The sequence below is a fragment of the Bos indicus genome, chromosome 17 (genome assembly GCF_029378745.1).
Source record: "Bos indicus isolate NIAB-ARS_2022 breed Sahiwal x Tharparkar chromosome 17, NIAB-ARS_B.indTharparkar_mat_pri_1.0, whole genome shotgun sequence".
Classification (NCBI taxonomy): Eukaryota; Metazoa; Chordata; class Mammalia; order Artiodactyla; family Bovidae; genus Bos; species Bos indicus.
In genome coordinates, this window is record NC_091776.1 from 18161071 (window position 1) to 18177425 (window position 16355).

The 16355-nt window shown below is 44.4% G+C and overlaps 1 protein-coding gene across 3 annotated transcripts in view; it reads right to left on the bottom strand.

The window, feature by feature from the left end:
• Positions 1-2832: 2832 nt before the first annotated feature.
• Positions 2833-16355, bottom strand: part of MGST2 (microsomal glutathione S-transferase 2) — a 37482-nt gene continuing 23959 nt past the window's right edge. The window contains exons 3-6 of one of the 3 annotated variants that reach the window (XM_070770142.1): positions 8589-8659; positions 4772-4853; positions 4118-4296; positions 2833-3797 (exon numbers count right to left, since the gene is read on the bottom strand). In XM_070770142.1, the coding sequence (XP_070626243.1) occupies positions 4167-4296; positions 4772-4853; positions 8589-8659 (283 nt within the window). In that variant the 3' untranslated portion in view covers positions 2833-3797; positions 4118-4166. Of the gene's footprint in view, positions 3798-4060; positions 4297-4771; positions 4854-5002; positions 5686-8588; positions 8660-16355 lie in introns of those variants that run through there. The other 2 variants (XM_019977862.2, XM_070770141.1) reach the window with 2 other exon arrangements.

Below are 16355 nucleotides of genomic sequence, written 5' to 3' on the forward strand. Positions count from 1 at the left end.
AGCCAACAGCACCCACAGAGTTGAACGTGCTTGGATGTTTACATCCCTCCAGACTCAGGCACACACACACACACCATGGGTGTCTTACCTCCAGCTGCGTCTCTTTGGAGGGCGGTCTCCCGCCAGAGCCCGGCTCAGCCAACAACACCCACAGAGTTGAACGTGCTTAGACATTTACATCCCTCCAGACTCACTGAGCCAATGGCCTGCTGGTGCAGGAGCGTGAAAACCCAGTTAACTTGCCTGGACAAACCCTGAGACAGCATTTCTATCGCGAGCTCCCCTGCAGGAGCTGGCAGAGGTTGGGACTTCGCCAGAAGGTACTCCCTTGCTAGGCTTCCTGCCTTTTTCTGCCCTGTCCCCACCCCCGCCAACTCCCTCAGCTTCCCCCTCCTGGGAGCCCTTTGTTAACAAATCACTCACATGTGACTCCACTCCACTTCTAGAAGACCTGACCTAAGGCTTTCCATCAGACTTTAAAAGGCATAGTAAAGGATCATGTGTCAAAACTGTCTGGATGAAGCAGAAGAGGCCACAAGAACAGAATAAGGTCATCATCAAAAATAGATCCAAACCAAAGGTGCATTTTAATACATACAAACCAAGAGAAAGAATGAACTTGACTATGGAAGAAGAGTCCCTTCCATGGGTAGGGACTGAACCCTACCCGTGGTGGGCTGTGGTTCCAGACCAGCTGACAAATAAGAGCATGGAGAAAAAAGCAGTGTGACACTGGGCCTCGTCCCAGTGATACAGGCTTAGTGACATGAGGTCAAAATTCAACTGATTTGGGGGTGGGGATGGAAAGGCTGACAACCCAATAAATCATGAAGCCTGAGAAGGGTTGAGTACTTCTCCTGGTCTGGATTAGTTAAAACCACATGTTTTTACTTACTGCCCTGGATGGATGGAATACCTTTCTCCTTTAAAATGATTCCTTATTTGTACTCATGTTGACCTTTGTAAAATCTCAGTACAGCAAGTGGGTAACAGGGAAAGAAGGAGGGAGAGAATAAACATTTTTCCAAGAAGTCACTGGGCATCTGGCCCCGTGAGGAGGTATTTTATTGCTGAAAGTTAAGGAACATTCAGAAGCATTAAAGGAGCTATTTCTGCCTTTAATCCATCTTTTCAAGGAAGGTTCTATTAATATCTAGAGAAATGGGGTTAAAGAAAACAAAGACTTGATGTTTTTCCTTATAATGACATTTTAGCCACACCTCATCTTCCACCAAGCCTGCAAAGAAAAGAAGGGGAGGAAAAATACCTTGGAAGAGAGCAGGGCTACTTGTTCGTGGAACTAGTCCTTTATCTAACTTCTTTTTAAGTTGTGAGGACATTAGATTTCATGCTGCTGTCCTCTGGACAAGGTACCACAGACACGTGTCTCATTGCATAACAAGCAGAGGTAATTAGGGCATCATTCACACTCTTGGGGCTTCCCAGGTGGTGCTCGTGGTCAAGAACCCACCTGCCAATGCAGGAAACAGACATGGGTTTGATCCCTGGGTTGGGAAGATCCCCTGGAGGAGAGCATGGCAACCCACTCTGGTATTATTCCCTGGAGAATCCCATGGACAGAGGAGCCTGGCAGGCTACAGTCCACAGGGTCCCACAGAATCAGACACGAATGAAGTGACTTAGCCCACAGCACTCACACACTTGAGCCATGTCCAGGACAGCTGCCGAGCTACAACTTATGCTATGGCCCTGTTCCTAACACTGATCCCAAGTCAAGCATACAGCTCTCAACATAAAAAAAAAAAAATCTACAGAGCTACAAAGAACCTTCCTTTAGCTTTTAACCTTGCTTCAGATTTTTTAACTTTTCTGTTATTAACCTTTTCCAACAGTCAGAAAAATAGAATACTGCAATGAAGAGCTATACACTTACCAACTCAATTTGAAGCTTATTACACCTCACCATATATGCTTCACATATATATTCTGTGGGACTATTTCAAAGCTATACACAGCTGGTTACTTCACCCCACAACCTCCCAGCGTACAACGCCAAAGAATTAGGGCATTTTCTTCCCTAGCCACAACAACATTATTGCCCTGAACACACAATTCCCTAATACTGAATTCTTATTCCGTATTCAAATTCTGCCAAATGTCTCCCATAGCTTTTTTTTTTCCTAACTAGGCTTTGATCAAGAACCCCACATTACCAGTTGGGTTTTATGCTTTTGAAGGCTCTATTAATAGAGAAAATTTCTTCTCCCTTTGTTTATAACATTGACTTTTTGAGACAAGGAATCTGATTGCTAAAAATAAAATCAAAAAACAAAACAAAACAGGGACTTCCGTGGCGGTCCAATGGTTAAGGTTCTGCACTTCCAACGCAGAGGGCACAGGTTCGATCCCTGGTTAGGGAACTAAGATCCCACATACACCACATGGCCAAAACAAAGGGAAATAAAACCAGTCAACTTACTAATACACAAAAAATACGTATGTCAAACATCTCAAAAACTTACATCTCTCTGGCCAGCACATTTACTCCCTGTAGCCAAATTTATATGAATTAAAATCATCAAGTGGTTGCCTTGGTGACAACAGAATTAGAACAAAGGGAATAAGTTCTAGTTCAGATACTGTAGAGATACAAAGTTTTGATATGCTGGTGGGCCCATCTTCATTTTCTACACGTGTGGTTTAACCAAACTGTGTGTGTGTGTCTGTGTGTGTATGTTTTCAGTTTACATATTTAAACAGTTCCAATTTAAATGCAAAATTCAAAGTGTTTACAAAGCCTGGAGAGTAAGATGTGGAAAAGTTGTGGGTTTTTTCTCACTTCCAAAGGATATGAGTCTGCAGAAATTGTGCTTTCAGGTCAAAAATTTTTGCACTCTCTTCCTTTATTGTCTTCAATGCACCAAACAATTAAAATGTCACAATACGAGTCACTATAAATGATCAGAATACTAAAAAGTAAAAAGACCATAGAATCACGGCATTGTAAGATATCAATCCCATTATACCCGAGGAAAAAAACTGAGGCAGAGAGCTACCAGGGCTGCGGTAGGATAGCCAGCGAGTGGTGGAACAGGATTAGCGTTGACTGGCTCTGGTGTCTTCAATTCTTTGCTACACGACCTCCACTGCAAGCTGCCTTAGCCAGAGTCAGAGAGCTAGGGATCCCAGGCTGATGGTTCTCAACGTGCTCTGGGCTATTCACACTGCCCTCTGGGATGCAAGAGGTGCTCGTGTCTTCTCCCCTTCTATTCTGGAAACACTAGTGTTTTAATACCTTTATTTTTCTCTATTACTCATGGTCTCTGTAACTGCCTTTGTACCCACACACCAAAAAAGTCCCAATAAAAAGCTGCTTGAAGATTCAGGCTGTCACTTTCTTTAGAGAAATTACAGAGAGTCCTTCTCCTGATACTAAAACAGTGTTATATATGCTCACAATTCCATTTCCCTAAGGTTCCTGAAGACTCATGCCCATTTTCCAGATGAAGAAAGTGAAGGTCATCAGCCTTGTGGTAGACCGTGACTGTACGTCAGGATCCAACAGCAGCAGGCCCCCAGCCCGCACGACAGCGGGTGTGCAGTGGAACCCAGCCTAGGTTCTCCAGTCATGACCACGACCTCTCTCTCCCCTATCCAGGGGCAAGGTATTCCCCAGGCACTCATCTCTGGGTGGTTTCTTGAAATGACAGATTTTTTTTCTTTTTACTTTGTAAAGTCCATTTTCACAGCCAGCTGGGTCTTGTGCAATTAGTTGATGACTCTCTTCTCTGGCTACTTTATGTGTTTGCTGACTTCCTCCACCATCTGTGGCATTCCTGCAACCAATGAAATGGGCTCAGAGCCTTTTCAGCACCTGTCTGGAACTCCCCATCACGGGAGAAGCAGTCTTAGAGGCAAGTGATGGAGGTGGTAGATGGAAAGCCCCAGACACAGGTCAGGTTGCTTTCTACCCACATGAGGAGTCATGACTTCAGAATGTGCTTCTAAAACCAGGGCTCAGCACACATCCACTGGTGTTAGGACACTTGCCCTCAGAGCAAATTTCAGGAAATCTAAAAGGTATGTTTCTATAAAGCCATTTCAAAAAAGAGAGAGAATTTTATTTCTTTTAATGGAACAAGTGGCACCATCTAACCTTGAGAGTGGAAGCATCTATAAGCATCTGCACAAAGGAAGGTGAAATGTTAGAAGTGCCTCAGTTTCTTGGCAATATCGATGTCCAGGTATTCATCCAGAAAGCTGTTCAAAATCCCCACGGCACCTAGGACAGTCAATAAGGCCAAAACCCCCAGACTCAGCCGGAAACCAGTGACCCTGTGGGCAGATATGAGAGAGACAAAGGTGATGAATAAATGGGGTTACAGGGAGGAAGCCGGGGAGCCTGGAGCAGACCTCTCCTATGAACACTGCCCAGAACTTGTGTGCTGTTGCACTTGAACATTTTGATTCATCAAATAAATTAGAGAAGATGCCTAGCTCCTTTGAACATTCAAAGAATCATCAAGGCTGGGCAGGATTATTTCCTTGGCAACTTTTGGGAGATAGGGCAAAATGTTTGCAAGGATTTAAAGTGCAGTGGTCAAAGGGTGCACACTTAGAGCACAGTTTTATCCCTTCAGTTTTCTGCCTCACACCTAAGTGTGGAGGCCTGGTGAGACTTGGCCGTGGGCCGGCAGCGTGCGTCATTTTTGTCATCACAGCCATCGGTGCTACACTACAGGAACAGGAAGCTAACACAGACCATCCTGCTACCTTCTGTCCAAATACACAATCCTTGGGTGCTCCTTACCTTTTTTTAGCAGCTTCTGCGTATCCCCAGAAATACTGATGACGGGAATAGATGTACACCAGACCCAGACAAGTAGCAAAAACTAGAGAGAAAAAAAAAAAAAAAGCAAAGACACAGAACATGATGGCAGACTCTCAAAATGTGGTGTGAAAACTGAGGCAACACTCACGAAACATGTATCTGACAAAGGCTTGTGTGTGGAATGTATAGAGAACTCAGACAATTCAATAATGAAAGAAAAACCATTTTTTAATGGGTAAAATACTTGAATAGAAAATTCACATAGCAATATAAGCAAGTGTACCAATAAGCACATGAAAATGTTTCAACATTATTCAACATCATTTGATATCAGCAAAACTGCAATTTAAAACCACAATGAGGGGACTTCTCTGGTGATCCAGTAACCGGCTAAGACTCCATGCTCCCAATACAAGGGTCCAGTGTTCGATCCCTGCTCAAGAACTAGATCCTGCGTGCTGCAACTAAGACCCAGAGCAGCAAAAAAAAAAAAAACTTAAAAAAATGTTCCCTCTCATTTAAAAATAAAGCCATAAGGAAATGATACCACTGCACACCTACCAGGGTGGTAAAAGTTTCAGAAGATGGACAGCACAAAATGTTGGGGATGTTAGAATCCTCATACATTATTGGTAGGAAAGCAAAACAGTACAGCCGCTCTGGGAAAAGATCTGGTAGTTTCTTAAAACACCAAACATTACTTTTTGACCCAGCAAGTCCTTCCTTTCCTGTGTATTTACCCAAGAGAAATGAAAGCACATATCCATAAAAAGACCTGTTCAGAATATTCAGTGCAGCTTTATTCATCACAGCCAAACACTGGAAACAGCTGGGAATCCATACACAGGAGAATGGAGAGCCGAACCGTGATAAGCGTACAATATGGAACCCCACTGTCGATGAAAAGAAATGGACAACTTGCAACAGCATGGAGAATCCAAAAAACGTTTTGCTGAGTGAATGAAGCGTTATATAAGAGTACGTACTATATGATTCCAATTATGGACAGTTCTAAAATAGGCAAAACTAAACTATGACCAAAAGCATCAGAGCACTGTTTGCCTCTGAAAGGGATGGGGAAGAACCTGAGGAAACTCTCTGAGTGGTAGCCACGTTCCACATCTTGATAGGGATCTGAGTGAGACAGGTTTACACATTTGTCAAAACTCATTAAATGGTACCCTTGAGATTTGTGCGTTTAACCAAATACACATTTTACCTAAAAGAAATGTGGAATGCAGGGTGATATTCTGCCATCTTGTCCAATAAAAAACAATCTTGGTATCTTTCTTGTACTAGGGACCCTCTCTTTTCCTCAGCAAGTCACAGATGCAAATTGCCAGAGCCCTCTTGAAAACACTAGAAGTCTGTTTGTGGGACTCTGGTATGATGGATAAAATTAAATTCATAATTTTATTAGGTCACAAACTTTTTTTTGTTTGTTTCTACTACATACTGTACCAAGTATCCTTATTGTAAGGTTTGAGGTTTGCAGTAAAAAAGACATAAGCTCCCTGCCCTTATGGGTTTATCAGCAAAGACAAAGGGAGAAGTACAGACTGGAATATGCTGAAGAGAAGAGAAGTACAGACTTGAATATGCTGTGAAGTAAACAAAGGGGGGTGGGCCAGGGGGAACTGGGGGCTCACCTTTAGGAAGGGGTCAGGGAGGGCCCCTCTGAGGGGTGCTGTTTGTGCTGGGCCCTGAAGGATGAGAAGGACAGGGTCCAGCAAAGAGCTGGAGGAGAAGGGCTGGCAGGGCCACCTGGCCTGTGAGGAAGGGGAGATCCTGAGCGCACCGTGGTTCTTGAAACTCCCTTTCCAAGCAACTGCTCCCACAAAGTCAATGAGAACTGGTCAAGGCAGTAATAGGCCACCTAACTCTGGATGAGAAAGAATGAAAATTACAACGAGATACCCAAGAAACCCTCCCCTGACAGGCAGGCAGCCTCATTCAGCCCATGGCAGTGAAATCCAAAGGGTCAAATGTCACAGGCCGAGTGCCACCGCCAAAGGCTCTTTTCTCATTAGTTGTGAATGCGGTCTCACCTGACAGGAAACGACCCTTCTTGCCCTTCAGGGGTTTAAAAAAAAAAAGGTGAATTGGAATAGAGTTAAGTCTTTCTCTGCAGGATATTTTATCTGAAATTTCTCAGTTGACAGTAAAAAAAAAATTGTGACAGGGTTGGTGGCTCAGAGGTTAAAATGTCTGCCTGCAATGCGGGAGACCTGGGTTTGATCCCTGGGTCGGGAAGATCCCCTGGAGAAGGAAATGGCAACCCATTCCAGTATTCTTGCCTGAAGAATCCCACGGACGGAGGAGCCTGGTGGGCTGCAGTCCACGAGGTCGCAAAGAGTCGGACACAACTGAGCGACTTTACCTTGCCTTTGAAAAGCAGTTGAATTTTGGTTGATTTAAATCTTAACAATCAAATGTCAAATGCAAATAAGGCCATGAGAGTTATCAGACAAAAAAGAGATTGAATTTCTCCAAAAAGGTAGTTGGTGCTAATCTGACCTGTGAAAGGGCTAGGCAGAGTTTCAGTAAAGCCCTCAGCTCCCCAAGGATCCCCCATTCAAATAGAAAATGGATATTTACAAAGTTTCTACATCCAGTAGACCACATTCTTGGAAACTCCTAAGAAAAAGCACATGGGTCGTTGGTCAAATACCTATAAACCCTGCTCTGAACTTGAAAGCTAATTTTCTCCTTTACTGGTGAAAGCTAAGGTGGACAAAACACTTAACCACTCTGTACTTCAGTTTCCTCACCTATAAAGCAGAAATTATGGAACCTACCTCATAAGAGGTTTTTAATCCTATAAGTGCTACATAAGAGGTAATATATGTGTGACATCTAAAAACAAAGCTTGGCAGGGACTTCCTTGGTGGTTCAGTGGTTAAAAATGTGCCTTCCATGCAGGGGACATGGGTTTGATCCCTGGGGAACTAAGATTCCACATTACATCAAGGCTTCTGAGCCTGCATGCCGCAACTACTCAAGCCTGCGACTACTCAAGAGCCTGTGCTCCACAACAAGAGAAGCCCACGTGCCACAAGTGGAGAGAAGTTCCCACACACCACAACGGAGACCCCGAGTAGCCAATTAATTAAAAAAAAAGTACCTGGCATGAAGTAAGTACTCAATAAATATTAGCTATTAGCTATAATAACTAGCTGCTTAGCTACTGCTAAGTCGCTTCAGTTGTGTCCGACTCTGTGCGACCCCACAGACGGCAGCCCACCAGGCTCCCCTGCCTTTGGGATTCTCCAGGCAAGAACACTGGAGTGGGTTGCCATTTCCTTCTCCAATGCATGAAAGTGAAAAGTCAAAGTGAAGTCCCTCAGTCGTGTCCGACTCCTAGCGACCCCATGGACTGCAGCCTACCAGACTCCTCTGTCCATGGGATTTTCCAGGCAAGATTACTGGAGTGGGGTGCCATTGCCTTCTCCGATAATAACTAGGGTGAACTGTTAATTCTGTGTTCTGTTCCTGCAGATAAATTAGAATTTATAGAGTATTAGACTTGAAGCCAAAATCACATGTCATCTTCATTCTGGAGTCCCCCACATCTGGTTTGTTCCAAGTTTTTATTAAAAAAAAAAAAATCACTGAATTAAATTGAATGAAGCCAAAGTTAGCCTATCTGTAGCACACTGCTCTTTGATGCAAACAGACAGTGCTTCTTTTGCTTAAAACAATTTCCAGGATCCGTAGATGTGTAGGTGAATATTTGCTACTTAATGGCTGTAAGGACCACAGGCATCATGAGAACAGAGTTGTCTTTTAAACTTACCTTGGTTGAAATACCATCCAGCCATCCACAATGTGATTATGAATATTGGGTAAAACTCCACACAGTTTTGCCTGCAGGAAAAAAATAAAGATGTAGGTTATTCTATGAGAAAACTATACACCAAAGCAGTGAGTTTTCACCTAGAGGTAAATGTCCAGCCTCTTCTTACAAAAATAATACAAGAATTAACCTAAAGAGCATAAGTGTCCTTATAGGTAAAATTAGTCTTTCAAGTGAATGAGTGAGTCACTTAATCGTAACCGATTCTTTGGAATCCATGGACTGTAGCCCGCCAGCCTCCTCTGTCCATGGAATTCTCCAGAGAAGAATACTGGAGTAGGTAGCCATTCCCTTCTCCAGGATATCTTCCTGACCCAGGGATCAAACCCAGCTCTCCTGCATTACCAGCAGATTCTTTATCATCTGCACCTCTAGTGTTTCAAGGTGAGACTCAAACATTTTTCAAACCTCAGAGCGGGGCCAAGAATCACTCTTCTACATGTAAGTTGCCAGCAGTAGAATTATAGCTCTTTTCCAAAAGACAGGCCTACAGATGGTTCCAATTCTGAGCCTAAAGATCATTCTGTATCTTGTCTAAAGAACCCAGTAAATAGCTCATTCATATTAAATGGATTTCTTGCCCAGAATTCTCTTACATCCAGTGCCTTCCATTTGAGTTGCTCATCGTATTAAATGGTTTTCAAAGAAATCCCCTAAAACCTCCTGAAATGAATGAAGCACATTTCATTCCCATTTTATGGAGGAAAAAACTAAAGACTGAGAACCCAAGCTGACGATGCCTCCCAGAGAATCAGAGGAAGTCTGTGTCATCTCCAGACCCCAAAGCTCTGTCTAATGTCAAGTCAAATTGCTTCTATTCATAGAAGACTTGGGTGGAAATTTTGATACTATTTTAAGCAAAAGGGAATCATTATCTGGGAACTATAATTAATTCGTCTGCACCTAGCAAAAGGAAAAAAGATGAATTATATTCATCTTCCTTCCTGTGCTATGCCCCCAAGTGATCTTGGTTAGGTTGGCTGTGCTCTCTGCTGACAATATCACAACGAGTAAAAGAAAACTTTAATGTAATGTGTAATAAGGTCTTGAGTTGATCCTGGTGGAAGAGTCTTAGTCTACAGGATTAGAAATGATCCTACATCCTTCCTTTAAGGATGGATGTAGGATCCTTAAGCCTTAAAGCTTGAATATGTAAGGTTACGAGGCAAACAACCAAGAAACAGTTGATCCTTGTTCTTAAAGGCTGAGTCTTCTAACCCAGGTCACCTTGAATGATTCTTTTCTCTCTCTCTCTCTTTTTTCCCTCTTCTTTCCTCAATGTGGGTGGGGGGGAGGGGGGGAAGTGTTTTGTTTTGGTTTGTTTTCTTTTGTGACCAAGATGCTAACATGGGAGGCTCTTAAACTTCCCTCCTTCTGCAGGTGCAATGAATGTGTAGACACACACAGAGCAACTCCCTCTGCGAGAAATCCTGAAACCAGCTGAATGACTCCTACACATCAGGCAAATATGAAAGCAGCCATAGTGGGAGTTCCCTGGTGGCCTAGTGGTTAGGATTCCAGGCTTTCACTGCTGTGGCCCAGGTTCAGGGCCTCATCAGGGAACTGAGATCCTGCAAGCTGATCTTGCAGGATCTCAGTTTTGGTGTGGCCAAAAAAAGGCCACACTGAAACAAGCAAGAGAAGCTGAGACACACTCTCCTCACCCCTATCACAGCATCATACATTCAGGAGGAAATCCTCAACCCCAAGCTTCTCCCTGAGGAGCAAAGGGGTTAGACTGCACATCTCGCACTCCAAGTTTAAAGACTTCCGCCTGAGGGCTGTTTTCCTCAAAATGCAACCCCACAGGGTTTGCATCCATGAGACCCACAGGACTGTAGCAAGCAAAGAAGCATTTCTTAACAGAGTGCATGAACACTCAGTACAGCTAACCATCTGGGGCTCAGTGCAGAGGAAGCAGGCAAAAAGTCCTGTCTCCAGTCTTCCTCCAGACTTACAAGCTGATGCCTGGAGACCCTGCTTCTAGTTTAGCACGTATCCAAGGGCTAGATGAGATCCTCCCTGGTGCCCATGGAAGCCGATGGGCACTTCCCTTACCTACTGCCTTCAATTCACTCCATTGATAAAACGAGATTGCCAGCATCTGTCCAGAAGGAGTTTGCACACACATCTGGCACCCCAGCTTTTGCTGTTGCTCCCTAAGGGACAGGCCCCCAAACTACTCAGCTCTGATAGCCAATGAGGCTTGCATTCACAGGTCCTACAGGACCATCACAAGCAATGAAACAGTTTTAAACTTGGTGGGCCAGAAGCAGGTGGGAAGATATATTCAAAGTGTTGGAAAAAAAAAATAACTGCCAACTAAGAAAACTCTACCCTGCAAAGATGTTCTTCAAAATTGAGGCAGAGATAAAGAATTTTAGAAACAAAATCTGAGGGAGTTCATCACCACTAGACATGTAAGAGATGTTAAAGGGAGGTCTTCAGAAAAAAACAAATACTATATGATATCACTTATGGGTGGAATCTAAAAAAGTACAACAAACCAGTGAATATAACAACAACAACAAAAACCATAGAACTCATATAAGAAGACTTAGGGGAAATATCCTTGACATTAGCCTTGGTAATTATTTTTTTGGATTTGGCACTAGAAGCAAAGGCAACAAAAATAAACAAGTGGGACTAAATCAAACTAAAAAGCTTCTTCACAGCAAGGATGTCACCAACAAAATGAAAAGGCAAGCTGTAGAATGGGAAAAAAATACATGCAAACCACAAATTCGATAAGGGGTTACAACCCAAAATAAAGAAAGAACACATACAACTCAATAGCAGAGAAAACCAAACAACCCAGTTTACAAATGGGCAGAGAACCTGAACAGACATTTGTCCAAAGACATAAATGACCAACAGGTACATGAAAAAGTGCTCAACATTGCTAATCATCAGCAAAATGCAAATCAAAACCATAATGAGATATCACCTCACACTTCTTTAAATGGCTATTATCAGAAAGACACGGAACAAGTGCTGGCAAGAACTCGGAGGAAAGAGAACCCTTATACACTGTTAGTGAGAACGTAAATTGATGCGACCACTATGGAAAACAGCATGGAGATTCCTCAAAATTTTTAAACTAGAACTGCCATATGATCCAGCAATCCCACTGCCAGGCAAATATCCAAAGGAAATGAAATCACTATCTTGAAAAGATATCAGTATTCTCATCTTGATTACAGTGTTACTCACAGTAGCCAATATGGAAACAATCTAAGTGTCCAGCAGTGGATGAATGGACAAAGAAATATGATATATTTACACACAATGGAATATTATTCAATCTTTAAAAAGAAGGAAATCCTGCCATTTGCCACAACCTAGGCAAACCAGCAGGGCATTATGCTAAGTGCAATAACCCAGACAGAGAAAGACAAATAGTCCCCGGTAACACTTACATGTGGAATCTTAAAAAAAAAAAAAAAAAGGTGATCTCACAGAAACACAATGGTGAGTGCCAAGGCCTGAGGGTGGGCAAAATAGGGAGAGTCTAATAAAAGGGTACAAACTTTCAGTTATTAAGGTCAGAGTGAAAGAGGAGACTGAAAAAGTTGGCTTAAAACTCAACATTCAGAAAATTAAGATCATGGCATCTGGTCCCATCACTTCATGGCAAATAGATGGGGAAACAATGGAAACAGTGTCAGACTTTATTTTTTGGGGGCCCCAAAATCACTGCAGATGGTGACTGCAGCCATGAAATTAAAAGACGCTTACTCCTTGGAAGGAAAGTTATGACCAACCTAGATAGCATATTCAAAAGCAGAGACATTACTTTGCCAACAAAGATCCGTCTAGTCAAGGCTATGGTTTTTCCAGTGGTCATACATGGATGTGAGAGTTGGACTGTGAAGAAAGCTGAGTGCCGAAGAATTGATGCTTTTGAACTGTGGTGTTGGAGAAGACTCTTGAGAGTCCCTTGGACTGCAAGGAGATCCAACCAGTCCATTCTGAAGGAGATCAGCCCTGGGTGTTCTTTGGAAGGAATGATGCTAAAGCTGAAACTCCAGTACTTTGGCCACCTCATGCGAAGAGTTGACTCATTGGAAAAGACTCTGATGCTGGGAGGGATTGGGGGCAGGAGGAGAAGGGGACGACAGAGGATGAGATGGCTGGATGGCATCACTGACTCGATGGACGTGAGTCTGAGTGAACTCTGGGAGTTGGTGATGGACAGGGAGGCCTGGCGTGCTGCGATTCATGGGGTCGCAAAGAGTCGGACATGACTGAGCGACTGAATTGAACTGAACTGAACTGAGGATCTAATATGTAACACGGTGACTCTAGCTGATAACATTTTATTGTATCATTGAAGTCTGCTAAGAAAGTAAAACTTTGGCCACCTGATGCAAACAGCCAACTCACTAGAAAAGACCCTGATGCTGGGAAAGATTGAAGGCAGGAGGAGAAGGGGACCACAGAGGAGGAGATGGTGGGATGGCATCACTGACTCAATGCACATGAGTTTGAGCAAGCTCCAGGAGATGGTGAAGGACAGGGAAGCCTGGTGTGCTGCAGTCCATGGGGTCGCAAAGAGTCGGACACGACTGAGTGACTGAACAACCACGAAAGAAAGTAAAATTTCAGTGTTTTCACAAAAAGAGTAAATATGTAAAGGGTAAGAGATGTGTTAATTAACTCAATGGGGGAAATTCTTTCACAAATTATGTGTGTGTCAAATCATCACATTGTGTACTTCAAATATCGTAGAATTTTAATTTGTCAGTTATACCTCAATAAATCTGAAAAGAAAACCTCTAACAAAAAAAAGAACAAAGCATAATTATAAAGTGTAATTCTTTCCTCATTCTCCATGAAATCTACAGGAAATTGCAGATGGGTCAACTCAACCTTATTAGTTTTTGACTCAACTACATGAGAAAAAACTCCCTGATAATCATTCAACCATCTCCTAAAGCTGGGTAAGAAAGCTGCATAATTAACTGCATAACTCAGTGCTCATATAAAGCCCATGGCTGGTGCAGAGTCAGAAGCATGAGTGAACCTTTCTAACCCCTCACCGGCAATGACGACAGTGAAGTCACCCACTCAACTCTCAAAGCCAGGGGAGCAATCATCAGACCCCTGGCACATCAGAAATGCAGAATACAAATGTCAAAAGCTTTCCTCTTCATTGTCTACTGCTGCCTTTAAAGTCTCGAAAGACCAGTAGAATGACCTAAGGAATGTCTCGTCCAGACTCTGACACTGACACCCTCACAAATCATTGCCACAACTTTCTCACACTCGGGGAAAAACAGAGATTTGCCTTTATGCCCTTTCCCCTCCCTGGCACTATTTTGCTTGTGATGATTGCTTTTTCACTAATGTAGGTCATTGCAGTAGTTTAAACAAGAAGACACTTTATAAATATGAATGGTCAGAATAATTACAACTATGTTAAAAGTCACTTCCTTTTCCTCAGCTAAATGCATGGACCTGTCTCCGTGAAGCAGAAGAGAATAATAGTAGAAGATTGCTCTATTTTCCACACTCATTGGATGTTTCTGTGATCCTTTTTGGAAACAAAACACAATGGTCCTTTTATCTAGAACCTTCCCTGGTGGCTCAGTCGGTAAAGAATCTACCTGCAATACAGATCCAAGTTCAATCCCTGGGTTGGGAAGATCCCCTGGAGAAGGAAATGGCAACCCACTCCAGCATTCCTGCGTGGAAAATCCTATGGACAGAAGAGCCTGGTGGGTTACAGTGCTTTTATAGTTCTTCTATCTAGTCTTGTAAAACACCTTGCTGTGCTGTGCTGAGTCGCTCAGTAGTGTCCAACTCTCTGTGGCCCCATGGACTATAGCCTGCCAGGCTTCTCTGTCCATAGGATTCTCCAGGCAAGAATACTGGAGTGGGTTGCCATGCCCTCCTCCAAGGGAGTAAAACACCTTACGATATTCCAAATTTAATGGTTAAGTTTTTCCACAACACAACTCAAAATTAGCCGCAATGAAATTTTTTTTTTTAAATCACCCTTGAAAGCAGTCCATCTTATTCTTCATAAAAATCTCAACTATTTAGAAGGGTTTTTTTTTTTTTTTCCCCGCTGCACTAGTGGTCCTGGCTGGGCACGTGAGGTATAGCAATGGTGTTATATAAAAGCATCCCAGCCAAGCCCAGGCTACTCTGTAGAGACGGATCCTCTCGGGTCTGTGGCCCCTGTGGGCATCCTTCCAGACGTGCTGAGATGTACCAGCACTTTCATATCTCATCTACAAGAGGAAGAGGGCCTCTGAGCAAGAAGGGGTGAGCAAAGAGGAAAACGAACATATGTTCAAGGGTCTCCCGCACACCCACCCAAGCCAGGGAACCACTTTCACCCCTGAGTGGAGACCAGGCTGAAAGCTGAAGGACGGTCTTCATGAAGGACGGCTGAGATTCCAGGTGCGGGCAGTGCTGTGCCGCAGATGACAGAAGCGGCAAAGAGCCGGGGAGAGCCGCCGCCCCCACCCTCCCCGCCCCAGACCACAGAGCACCCAAGAGCAGTCACGGAAGGCTCTAGAGCCTGGGAGGGGTCCCGCCCTCACAGGACGGGGGGCCTGGGACACGGCAGTGGCACGGCCCCTCCCGTCAAACACCAGCCAGCAGGGCTGTCCCCGCCCACAGCCCTGGAGCTCCAGAGAGCAACCGAGAAGATGGGGAAAGGGGTGCTGAGGCCCAGAGGAGCAGGGGCAACGGGCAGGGATGTGAGAGTCACTGCATCAGTGCTCCCGGAGGGCAGAGCCTGGAGCACTGGGGCACCTTATCCCTGCACCCTCCTCTCCTAAGGAATGAGACTCGGCAGTGAATCACTGCTGGGCTCGCCCTGACCCGTGTCCCAGGTGCGCTCATTGTACTTTTCTCCTGGTCCCTCCTTTCTGACCTGCCCTAAGCCCCGAGGCTTTGTCCACGTCCACTATCACCTTCTGCCAGCCAGCCTGAGCTGTGTGCACGCAGTCATATCCGACTCTGTGCGACCCCATGGACTGTAGCCCTCCAGGCTCCTCTGTCCATGGGATTCCCCAGGCAAGAATACTGGAGTAGGTTGCCATTTCCTTCTCCAGGGGATCTTCCTGACCCACGGATCCAGCTCGACTCCCCTGTGTCTCCTGCATTGGCAGGCAGATTCTTGACCACTAGCGCCACGTTTGATAGCCAGCCTGGGAGCCCACTATTTCTAACAGTTGCTGCCTGCTGGAGACACCAAGTACTTCTTGGCCCTAAAATAACTGGAATCCCATTCTAGCTGCTCGGTCTGACTTCTCGCATCCCCTTCACCATGTGACCACATCCTTTACCACCAGGACGTTCGGGCCTCCGCAGACCCCACAGCTAGGTTAAGTGGTCCGTGCCTGGATGTGTGCCGGGACAGCTCATTCACAGTGAGCCATCCACAGACGTTGTTTAACTCAGGGGGACCAAGCTCTGAAAATGTGTTCTTCGCAATCCTATCGGTGACTAATTACAGTCACATTGACAGGAAAACCAAAATGAAAATAATTGATGGTCTCTTTTTGGACATGAAGCCAGATCTATTATTACAGGAGATTCTCAGGAAAAACTCCTTATGGACAGAAATGGGGCAGAAATCGGCTGGCAGCAGCTGTGTCAGTTTCCCTTTGCACGGGAGCAGAGTGGTTCTGACCGCTCCCGGGCTGCCCCGCTTCCTGCGCGTCCACTCTACGGGAAGACACATGTGTC